The 12424-nt window shown below is 30.4% G+C and overlaps 2 protein-coding genes across 3 annotated transcripts; one reads left to right on the top strand and one right to left on the bottom strand.

Moving 5' to 3' along the window:
* Nucleotides 1-2042: 2042 nt before the first annotated feature.
* Sf2 (splicing factor 2) lies at nt 2043-7155 on the bottom strand. Of its 2 annotated transcripts, XM_076776071.1 has the most exons (4): nt 6692-7155; nt 6022-6406; nt 5604-5798; nt 2043-4934 (listed from the first exon to the last, which is right to left on the bottom strand). In XM_076776071.1, the coding sequence occupies exons 1-3, from the start codon at nt 6859-6861 to the stop codon at nt 5607-5609; spliced, it is 747 nt and encodes a 248-aa protein (XP_076632186.1). In that variant the 5' UTR covers nt 6862-7155; the 3' UTR covers nt 2043-4934; nt 5604-5606. The 2 variants fall into 2 exon arrangements, with proteins under 2 accessions (XP_076632186.1, XP_076632185.1); XM_076776070.1 differs by having other exon boundaries at nt 2043-5798; nt 6692-7152.
* A 323-nt stretch (nt 7156-7478) lies between these two features.
* Dzip1 (DAZ interacting zinc finger protein 1) lies at nt 7479-12295 on the top strand. Its single transcript, XM_076775604.1, has 9 exons — nt 7479-8289; nt 8369-8733; nt 8942-9310; nt 9370-9486; nt 9552-10703; nt 10786-10963; nt 11041-11584; nt 11701-11821; nt 11904-12295. Exons 1-9 carry the CDS (start codon nt 8169-8171, stop codon nt 12201-12203), a joined length of 3267 nt encoding a protein of 1088 aa, XP_076631719.1. The 5' UTR covers nt 7479-8168; the 3' UTR covers nt 12204-12295.
* Nucleotides 12296-12424: the final 129 nt, after the last annotated feature.

Raw genomic sequence — 12424 nt, 5'->3', positions numbered from 1 at the left:
GTATTCGAACGCTTACATTTATAACATTCAACTAATGAAATATGTATGTTAAACTGTAGCATTTAATATAATATGGTACACACAACATGTACGAATTTCAAGGAGGAAGCCATTTATTAGCAAGAAAAATAAAATTATGAAAAATACTATTCCACATGATTCAAGAAAAAAGTTGTTTCATTCCCATAACACACTATATGACAATGAAGAATACACTTTTAAAATAATAAGCTGAAGTTTCCAACAGTTTTTAATGTTAGATTCTTCGGAAGACAGATGTGGAATAACTATTAGAAAATTTCAATGATAACCAAAACTCCTTTATTGACATACAAATTAGTTTGTTTAACTACAGAAGCTCATAAAATGAGTCCAGTATGTTCCATGTAATTTTAACAATTAGGTGAAACAGTAAAATGCTTACTTTGTTAACCAGTTACATATTCCAGACCAGTGGAAGCTTATTCTTCTCTTTGTCCGATGAATCACCCGAAGAGAACTACTACATATTAACAAAAGATTAATGAGATTACATTTTCATTTCTTACTTTTTGTTACTCACCTGATGAAACTGTTCAAGTTTCAGGGTCCCTATTACTTCATCCATAGAAACCCATTTGTCTTCAGAGATTAGAGGCACATTTATAAATTAATTTCCAATGAAACAATACAGTAATTTAGTCTGATCGAAAAAATTTTATTGTACGCATTTTATAAAAGGAAATCATTATTTTATCGTTAATAAATTAATCTTCCAATGCAACGCAACAATATTATTTTTTTGTAATTTTGTTTAAAACATACAGTCCAAACTTATTCGAATTAAAATAAATAAAACAAGATTTCGTAAGAGAGGAAATATATATTCTAATAATTCCCTCTTGCTTATCAAACTTAAAAATATCATAGTCTAATACAAACATATACATGTTTATATAAGACTGCAATATTTTTAAATAGGATGTACATTCTACGAGTAAATTTCATCAAATAACATCGTGACAAACGCTCGAAGACAATATAATAATAGCGATGTAACCATAAAAGAGATACTTTTGAATAATACACATTAGTTGAGGAAAGGAATTGAGGATATTCAAGAATTTACTAACGATAAAGAATTACAGATCTTTATTGCCTCTTCTTGAGTAGATAACGACGATTGGGAGCTTTGTAAAAATTTCTCTCATCGTCAAAAGATATAAAACTAAAAAAGAAATTTAATGCCAAGACGTAACAATTAATCATCTATTTGAAGGGAGACTGGATACTATCGTGGAAAGGTTAATACTACTACCGGGACGACAGACATTCGATCTGCCAAAAAATATGAGAGACTTTCATAAGGAGTCAAACGTGTGTAAGCTGAACGTAAAGAACATGAACGATTAATTCAAACACACTTAAACATCTTTCGAGCTGACGGGTATTATATATCTGTTATTTAAGTTAGTTTTTTGCGGGCAGTGTTCGGGTGAAAATCAAAAAATGTGGACATTTATAGGACGTACATTTGTTTAGAAGAATGCATGCAGAAAATGTGTGTCGAAATGACGTCAGATATAAACTTGATCAAATACCTTAACAGCGAGCAATTCGCGTCCGTTTCGATCGGTGAAAAATGATATCCGACTATCCTGTATTGATCCCGCTAAGTGCAAGTCCAAATTCCGTATCCGACCTAGGCGATAAATCCGTGAAACCTATTTTCTGAAGCATGAACAACGCCACGCTCTGTTCGATTGATCGACACCTCGATTAATCCAAATCCGCTTATCCTGCATGAATCCTGCGTATCGTATATTCTCCGGTTAAAAAATCCAAAGCGATCCTCTTAATACAATCCGATGAATATTTCCAGCCAATTTATCCGTATCCAAAAATCCATCATGAACGCTAATTATATCCTGATCAGCATCCTAATCCCACCGTAATTGACGATATCCTGTTATTTTCGTTTTATTTTATTTTATTTTTTTTTTTTTTTTGTCCCGGGAGATCCTCTACTACTAGGGAGAGCCAGTCCTCGTTAAGATGAAGGATTCTGTTTACTTTGATTTTTTTTTCAACCCCGAACAGTTATTTATTCCTCTTGCGCGCATTATTAGTCCCGACGACCAGTGGTAACAGTTCATACTACACCGCACATGTATATTATGGAACATACACACGCCCACGATTGATAAATGATACACAATTCCAAGATCGAAATAGCCGAGAGAAGAACATTCGGACGATTTGATTTCGAGTGGAAGTGTAAGCCACGCTCTATTTACAACGCGAACAAAGTTTCCATGTAGGATCACTTTCCGTTCTCCTTGATCCTGAGGGGGAGTGCTAAACGTGGAGCTTCCGATCGTATATCGCCTATACCAAACTTATCGCACGGATCGAACGAGAAACTAAGAAGATTGTTGAAAAAGCATATTCCTCTCCCCGTCGCGTTGAACCACAGTTCGTTCCATTTTCGTGTTCGCGAATCATCGATCACTTTCGCCGATACAGATGAGAAGTCTGATACTTCCTTTAGCGAACTTCCTTGGATGAGAATCAGAATTATTGTCTCGGTAACGATAAAAAAAGAAAAAAAAAGAAAAAAAAAAAAAAATCAGTGTTAACATCCGATTATACGGAAACTGTAAGTACTTTCAAAACAAAATGTAGAATGTTGACATTCCATTACCAGTTCTGACGGTTCATGAACGTAAGAGAAAGATACGAGAGTCACTTCGTTGTGGCTTGAATCGCGAAAACAATGATAAATACGAAACACTTGAATAATCAAGAAATCTGTACAAGCAGGTGATACACGTCGAAACTCTTCGTTCCGCGCTTTTCGTTATGGTTATTCTCTTTCTTTAGTTCATCAATATAAAGACACTGCTAACACGATTAGATATTGATACTATTTTTTTCCCCCGGTAATTTACGAAAGAAAACTATGGATAATCGTTTCGAATCCTTGTAATGGATTTGCCAACGTTTTCTGATGAAAATCCAGCTAATTGAGAATCCTTGAATGAAATGGATTGTTTCTTTCATCCAATTCCTTTCCTGATCCTGAACTTCCTCTTGAAAGTATCCTTACTGTCTCATTATTTGTATTCGCATTTACGTATAATCCTTTTATAATATATGCTCCATACAAAATCCATCCAAAACGCATTCCATCTCATCCCACCGTCAAGCGAATGTGTATTATATCCATCCAAGAAGTAAGATCGTGTCGATTTCAGTTTTTCATTCATTGTGTTACAATCCAATCCAATATACAAAAGAAGAAAAAATACATTAGTCCCTTATACAATATGCATTAATGTTATATATAAAATTTATCACTGCAAATATAATCCTTATGACTTGCGATACTCAAATGTATGATAATATGTCATAAATTGAGCAAATATTATACAAAGGAATACTTTGCACTTGTTTAATATAAATTTAAAACCTTTTCTATATCGACGAATACACACAAATATCGTGGAAAAGAAGCGAAAATCACAGGATCAATTTGCAATAATAATATTCTCAAGAATACACGAAATAGTTGTTTTCCTTCAACATATTTGACGTATAATAGAATAAATTTGTCTGTATATTTTCAAAAGGAAAACGTTAAACGAGAAATGTGCAGCAGAACGTATTTTGTTAATAAATCATCCGGCCAATAAAAAAAAAAACACATTTCTCAAGGTAAGTCGTGTATAACTTAAAATATACTTCAATATGGATATTTCACAGATATCCATACAATTGTAATAGACACGTTATTATATTCTTAATAATAATTTCAGTTAGATTTTTTTTTCATTTTGAAGTAGTACATAACACACAGTTTTTCGTCAAACCAGAAGAATGGCCAGATGATCGTCGTTAAAGAACACTTAAATAAATTGTAATGTACTTTAATTTGTTACTGTATCAAACGGACAATATATCAATACATGATAAATGATAGCTGTATGTGTTTTCCCAAAGCAAATTGGTCATATGAATATTAATCATTTAGTAAAAAATAAATCTTTTACCTACATTTATCAAATGTTATGCCCTATATGTACCATCGGTCGATGGGTATCGATGTATTACATTCTCTAGGTATTAAGTATTATATTTTCACCACAAAGAGTATGTTGTATTGTCATCATTATATAGGCAAAACAAAAAGTAATTAAATTTGTGTAATAACTTAAACGCCGTTGAGCCGTGTAAACAACCTTGATGTATGTATTTGTACACACGAATAATCTGTTAAAATTAATACTTAGCACAAGATGTAATTTTTTAATGGTGTTATATCGAAAAATGCCATAATGTTTTATGTTTGCAGTTTCTCCCGCGTGTAATTAAATCAATGTCTTCGAGTCTAAATTCGTGAATTGGTAAATACATCGTGAAAAAACAGCAGAATTTTGAGACCACCATTCTTTTTGTTACATCAAACTTCAATAATGATACGACGTTCTTGTAACAATTATAGCAAATGGAAATAAGTACTCATGCAAACAAAATAAAATTTCTGATCGTATGTCTAGTATAATCTATTCATTATTTGAAATATACTCTATTTTATCTTGCATGCTATATATGCACATTAAAAATATACACGTATATGTACTTCATTATGGCATTACTTTTCTTCTTTCAAACATATGCGGTATAATTTTGTGCTGTTAATCATAAAAAAAAGAATGTTAGCTTTATAAATGTTTACAATAAGCATTTTAGCATTAGAAGCTTGAAAGAGTTTTACATGTTAAATATGCTTAAAAATGTGCTGTTTTCGTCACGGCAAATGTGAATAAATATGTGTAAAAAGACACAATCAAAGACTGCATTCACATCAAGTTAAATATTGCGGTATATTTACCAATTCTGGTACTGTGCAGTGCATCGAGAATGATCACGCTGAACGTAGGCAATATTGGTAACTATACAACAAAATGCTACTTATTAATGTGAATGCCGATTAAATAGCTGAAATAATATTAGTCGCTCCGGTTTAGATTCTCATTCATAATACTTCAAAATTGTTACACATTTCAAATATTGATGTGTGGTGTCAAAACAAATTGCAAAATATAAAGGAATGTATTTTTTAAACATAAATGTAACTCTAACCAGTATACCATCAACAATAATATGCGATTAATACGAGCACGATTCCTCTTTATTAAAACAACGGGAATAAGACATTAAAAACTTTATATCAGCATTTACTCATAAGAAAATCTAATTGGCTAGTTGCTATTTCAGATTTATTCAAACGATTAATTCTAAATGCGTACCCATAAAATAAATGTTACACCCGGATTAATCCGTGACGAACATAATTTAAAAATTAATAAACAAAAGAATGACGAAATTATCGAAAATATAATTTTGGTAGATGTAAAATGAACCGTGCTCTAACTATACATTACGTACAATACAATTGTTAAATTCAAGCAACATGAATAGTAATAATTTTTATAATTTGTACAAATTCGATTTGGATTGGAAGGTGTCTTTAAGTGAAATTCAAATCAGTAATAATGAAACATGGTAAAGCAAATATTGATAAGCCTTTACTTATATTACCATGTGAAACATATACGTACACACTAGTCGTATGAACGAGATCTGGAGCGAGATCTTGATCGCGAGTAATTACGCCGTAATGGTGAATAGGTTGGTGAACCACGACGTCGTGGACTATAGCTTCGTGAATGACTTCGACCCCTCTCTCTATCTTCGCTGCGACCTCTATCGCCACTGCTATGATCTTCTTTCACACGAATATAGGCTACTTCGCCCTATAAAACGGAAATACAAAAACCATTATTTAACACGCAAATGTAAAAACGTTGGGTCTTCAATTTGTATGTAAAATTATTTTAAATACTTCTCCCTACTTCACAGAAATAAAATCATACGCATACTAGCACAGCTGCATTGAAAAGTGCTAACTGAATATCAACTTCTAATCGATAACACATATAGTTTGTTACATTCCACTAATTGGAAGTTAGATTTTACCTCGTGAGACCTAAATCTTGAATCATCTAATTTCTTCACTGCGTATTTCATGTCTTCGTATCGCAAGAATTCGACAACTCCAGTGCCGTCTTTATAAACATCAGCAAAGCAAACATCACCAGCTTCCCGCATATGATCCTTCAGATCCTGCCAACTGCCAGATGGAGGTAAACCAGTAACAAGAACTCTGTATTGAGATCTTCTTGCAGGTGGTCCACGACCTCGAGAATTACTCATTTCACCCCGACCACCTCTTCCACTGTCACCTGCTCCACGACCCCCACGAAAATTATTACTAGGGCCACCGCCTCGTGGAAATTCAACACGTAATCTATAACCATCGTAATCGTATCCATCCCTCGCGTGTACCGCGTCCTCGGCGTCTCTGAAAATAGCACAATACTATATCACATATATTATGATAATCATTTAAAAAAAACCTATGTAACCTTGATCTACTATGATAACATTTTTTATACGTTTAATACGTTAACAATTTGAATATAAATTCTCGAAGTGCAAAAATACGGTTAATGAAACTGTTCTTTTATTTGATGATAAGAAGGCGAGAAAAAAAGAGGGCAGTAGAATAATGGAGTACGATATTAGACGATGCACAGTATACCAAAAAATCAAGAAATTTTTATGCAATTATATCTGTCGAACATACCTTGGATCATCAAATTCGACAAAAGCGAACGGTGGGCCTCTACGGTTTTTTAAATCAACAAAGATAACTTTACCGAACTTGTAGAACAAATCTTGAATGTCTTTCGTTCTTATATCGGGCGGTAAATTGCCCACGTAAATTCTACATTCATTTCTACCACCGTGGGACATATTCACGGTTTTTATTACTGTTCAACGTATACAAGACACAAATAGAAACACTTTAAACCAATTTTAATCGTCCTCAAGTCTTACACTCTCTTTATTGATGAAACAAACAAGATGGTGGTAGTACCGGTCGAGGAGAAGCGTGATCACAAAAGGCACAGAAAGTCAAGAACGTTAAAAAAATCTATCGAATGTGTTTTCATATAATTAACGACCAATTATACATCGTATCGTGTATTATTCTTTTTTCTTCCACCAATCAATAATTCATGTGTAAAACATTTAATTTTGCATCGTAATTTTAAATTTGCATAATTAATTAAACTAAACTGTTCCTTTACTAGATATATAGAAACGGATATTACGATGCGTAAGATTAAAATTAAACAGTATCATATTATGCGTACATACTTTTGTAAACGGTTCTTTAGTTTGATTATATAATATAATATTTTTTCATAATCTATAATATATTTCATATCCGGTTTAAAATTTTTAATTCAAAAATGTGTCGTTTGAAATAAGATATCTGTTCTTTAAAAAAAAAATGATTTTAAATGAAATAAAACAGATTCCTAGATATTCTATATAAAATATTCATAACAATTTAACGGTATTCAAGTACTTTTTAGATCAACGATTCTTAATATTTCCATTAAATATTTTAATACGATTTTGGTTGTTTGAAATTTTTCAAATTTATTTTTTAGCATCGTGGGCAATGTATAAGCATAGACGATGTATAGAATAGAAGAACATGTCATATGATTTAAGGATTTTAGAATAAATATCCGTATTGTAATTCATTTATAAAAACTATTCAATATTGTAAAGTAAATAATATAATTGATGATTTCAAAACTTATTAAATATTAATAACGAATTTATAAATGTATAAATTTTGTATGAATCAAGGAGATTAAACGACAGTTTGAAATTTAATACCGTTTGTTTGGCTTATAATTTAGGATCACGTAAAAAGAAAGAAAAAAAAATAAAATTTAAATCTGCGTATAAATAATTATATAGGGGGCACTGACTGTATCGTATCACACCTGTTAAATCTTGTTTACGTTTATTATTCCACCTGATTACAACCTCAAAATGTACAAACACGGAAACTATTTATCTAATTCAACGACTTCTTTTTGCAATAAAATTATTTTATTGTAAAGGAAATAATAATAATGTTAATTATAGCACAACCATTAACTGCATTTTGTAATTTTATATTTCTAAATAATCAGTAGTTAAGACCACCAAAGTTTTAAATAATGTAAATACGTATAAGTAATCTTGTAAATACAATAATGGCGTTTTCATTTCGTATTGGGACCAAATGGTGTCATGATTTTCCAAAATTGGCTAAAGAATCGGGGTTTTATTTTAATACCCACAGGTCCAGAGTACGGATAGATTGGAATCGTATAAGTATGTAGTTCAATTATTTATGTTATGCTTCTTTAGCTAACTTTGTTGCACGATAACTGATTTAATATCTGATTTTTAGGTAATATAAATATTGATCAGATTATAAGAGAAAGAGATTTTCATTCCATTGATGATAATGTAAACAATGTAATAGATTATTCATTAGAAAGCGAATATGATGTTAAGATTCTGGATCCTAACTTTGTAAAACTATTCCGACTTGCGCAATTAGCAGTGGAATATTTATTATATTGCAAGGAATACTTAGACCACAGTGTAATAATATTGAAAGATGAACTGAAACTAAAGATAGAAGAAAATGTTAAACTGAAAAAGGAAGTAGCTACTTTAGAAGAAGTAGTAAAGAATTTAAAAGAAAAAGCAAAGGATAGGAGTAAATTAATAGAAACTAAAATTGGAGATTCTAATGGTGAAATTTATAAAGTAATGAAATTATACATTTTATTCTATTATAATCAGAGCTACTTTTGTTAATGTACATATAATGAAATGTATGAACAAACATTCTGTTGAAAAATATTTCGAAAAATTATCAGAATTTCTTCTAAAAATAAGCACTAATTATAGTATTATGAAAAAATGTTGCTTTATCATTGTATTCAAAATAAGTAAATATAAATCGTTTTTTCAGTGTCCCCATTGTCCAAAAACGTTTATATCTTCAATGTTTGCAAGCGCTCATGTTTTACGTCGACACACATATATGTCAGACTTATGTGTGACTTCTTCCCCTATACATGATCACTATCGTAGCGAAACTGAAAGATTGCATAATGAAATAAAAAGCTTAAAAGAACGATTAAATGAAACTGAGAGAGTAATAAGGAATGATGCTGAAAATGTTGCCAATAAAAATACAATAGATTATGAGAGAAAATTACCTGAAAATAAAGTTGAAAGTTCTAAATGCGATATTAATAAATCTGAAGAACATCAAGAGTACAAAGAATATCACGAAGAAATAAAAAATTTGAAAACTATGCTTTTTGATGAAATACATGTAAGTATAAAATAAAAAATATTTTGAATGTATGATTTAAATGATAAATATTCTAACAGAACTTAAGACAAAAAGAGAAGATGATGTACGAACGAACATCGGAAACAAATGTACAAACATTGATGAATCAACAAGAAAAAGAATTTCAGAAGTTAAGAAATCAGTTATTTGAAAAAGTAAGTAAAATGTTTGTTGATGAAATGTTTTTAAATGATAAATTTTTTAATATCTTTTTTTATAGCTAACTCCAGATATAGAAAGCATGCATGCAAAATTATATGCACAGGAAAATTATTGGCGATCCAAAATCGAACATTTAGAAAATCAGCATCAAAAAGATATCGAAACACTCACTACAGAACTGAAATTAACACAAAAAGCGGCCGAAAATATAAAAACAGAATATGAATCTAAAGTTAACGATTTAGAACGTCAAACAGCAAATCAGTCAAATATTTTAATTGAACAAAGTAAACAATTACATTCTTTGTCACATGAAATAAACGTTTCACAGCTAAATGAAAAAAATACAAATTTTGAATACAATTTGCCAAAGAAAAGCGAACAATCTGTAATTTTTGATCGGACCAATGAAACTGTAAAGAAACTGGATGAAAATGATTTACAACAAAAGGATCATGGAAGTGCAAAAACAGAACAATTGATTACTGGAAATATGGATAGTACCATAGTATTTCCATTGGCGTTGCAAAATAAATTTTCAAGAAATGTACATACTTTATATTCCGGAAACAAGCCTACTATGTATGAGAATAAAGTAATTAGGAAACAGAAAAATATTAAAAAAATAAAGAGTACAAGATTTGAGAATAAAAAAAAATTGGAAGAGGATTTGAAAAATTGTAGTTCAAGTGATATATCAGAGTCACAAAGTTTGGGGCTTAAAAATAATATTAATTATGAAACAAAGCATATAAATTATGGCTTACACGATCGATTAACCGCAAAAGTTGATTTGAATAAATCTGGTACAAACAAGTCAGAAAATACTATAAACAAAAATATGCCTCAAAAAAACTTATCTAATGTGCAAAATAAGAAAAAGTCCGAAATCATAGAAAATAATCTAACTTCTGAATCAAACTCAGAGTCCATTTCTGATTTACACACGCATTCTGAATCAGAAAGTATTACTGTAATTGATAATAATTCGAGTCTGCATGAACACAAAACACATCCATTACCTTCTTCAAAATTTAAGAAGACTATACAGTATGATTCATTCCATGAAGGATTACAGTCCAATTTACAAGATATGTTTGATCAGAAATTAAGAGATTTAGGAATAGATCCAGAATGGCAAGGAATACCGGAGGCTACTTTCAAGCAAATCATGGAGATTCTAAAACATCATCAAAAAATGTCTATGAAAGTAATAAAATTGCATATAAAATATCATTTTAATAAGTAAAACTTTTTCATATAGCTTTTTAAATTTTTTAAATTGTTCTCAGAAATTACCAAAGTATTCTCGGATTAAATCGAAAATAATTGAAGAGGTCCTTAAGAAAACGTCTAGAAAAGGAAAAGCAAAAAAAACTATAGAACATGCAAAACAAATGCCTTTGCATAAATCAGCAACCAATTCTAAATTAATGACAACAAAAGCATTTAGCGATAAAAAAGATATTGGTAATCACTGTGTTTGATGTATTATTTCACTAATTAAAACAGTATTTGTTATTTAAAAGATATTTCCTCTTTTTCAGGCAATTATGCTTCTGCATTGCAAGTACAGAATATAAAGCCAAATAAATGGCACTCTACCCCAGAAAATTATCATGCTGCTAAAGATATAAATGAAAGCGAATTATCGCCAATAAAATCTACAAAGATTACAAATTACAAAGACATAGAAAGTTTAATAAAACTTTCTCCAAATACGATAAAATCTTTGGAAAGCGCGTGGCATACAAATTCGCAAGGAATTTATACAAAAGAAGATTCTTTAAATAAAATGAAAGCTTTATTTGACTCTGAACAAACTAAGATAAAAACAAACAGTAAGGAAGCATTAGACGTAAAATCCATTGAGAACAATAGTGATAGTAATTCGCATGCACAACCAGAGCCACAAAATATTTTAATATCTCCCAAGTATAATAAAAGTGTTTTAAAATCTACGAGTGGTTCAACGAGTAGTTTAACGAAGAAAAAAGTTATTTTCGATTTAGCAGATGAAAAAGATAAAGAATCAATATTTGATTATGATATTGAAAAAGAAGAACTAAATGATAATTGGAATACTTCAAGGTATGTAAATTAATTGTATTCCACATTAAAAATAAATGTTAATCACTTTTTTTATTTCTTTTTCTTTTTGAAAAAAATTTTATATAAAAGTTCTATATAATATTACATTTATTTAGCATTTCCGCTGAAAAAAAGCATTTATCCGAGGGAGAAAGTTACAAAAGTACAAGCAATATCATGCTAAAGACCACTCAAAGCGATAAAATTGCAGAAATATCAAAAAAACTTGAAGCACAGGTAATATAAAATGACGAGTATAGACGAGAGCATCATATTTATGTAATGTTAAATAATATGAAAAGTAAATATTTTATTCCAGTTAAGTATGGTGAGACAAAAACCTGTGGGATCGGTTGAAACAATATTTTCTTCAAAGTATGTACAAGATAGAGAAAATCGTAGCTATGACAACCAACAAATGCGTTCAACAAGTACAGGTTTTCGATTAGAAAGTCCATTTAAAGCATCAACATTTAATTCTAAAGCGTTAAATGATTCATTGCCACAAGCAGCACCACGTAATTTAAAGAATAAAATGCCTGAAACTTTACATTCAGAATCGATATCAGAAAGTTCAGATCTAGATTCTGATATTGATAAACTCTTGAAATTAGAATAAGTATTTGAACAAATTCTGTATGGTTCTTAGATAGAAAGAAACATAGTGTACATATCAGGGAACAATAAAGAAACAAAAAAATCACTTTTAAACACTGACTTTCGTATATCTAGGACTAATTACCGTTTGATATTCAAGATTTGAACGATTAGTATTACTATTTAAACTTGTGTTACCGTCATTAAAAAAGATGCGCATTCCTTATTTTTGGCAATTTTGGA

Source organism: Colletes latitarsis, chromosome 10, assembly GCF_051014445.1.
Source record: "Colletes latitarsis isolate SP2378_abdomen chromosome 10, iyColLati1, whole genome shotgun sequence".
Taxonomy (NCBI): domain Eukaryota; kingdom Metazoa; phylum Arthropoda; class Insecta; order Hymenoptera; family Colletidae; genus Colletes; species Colletes latitarsis.
This window is presented reverse-complemented; position numbering and strand designations above follow the sequence as displayed.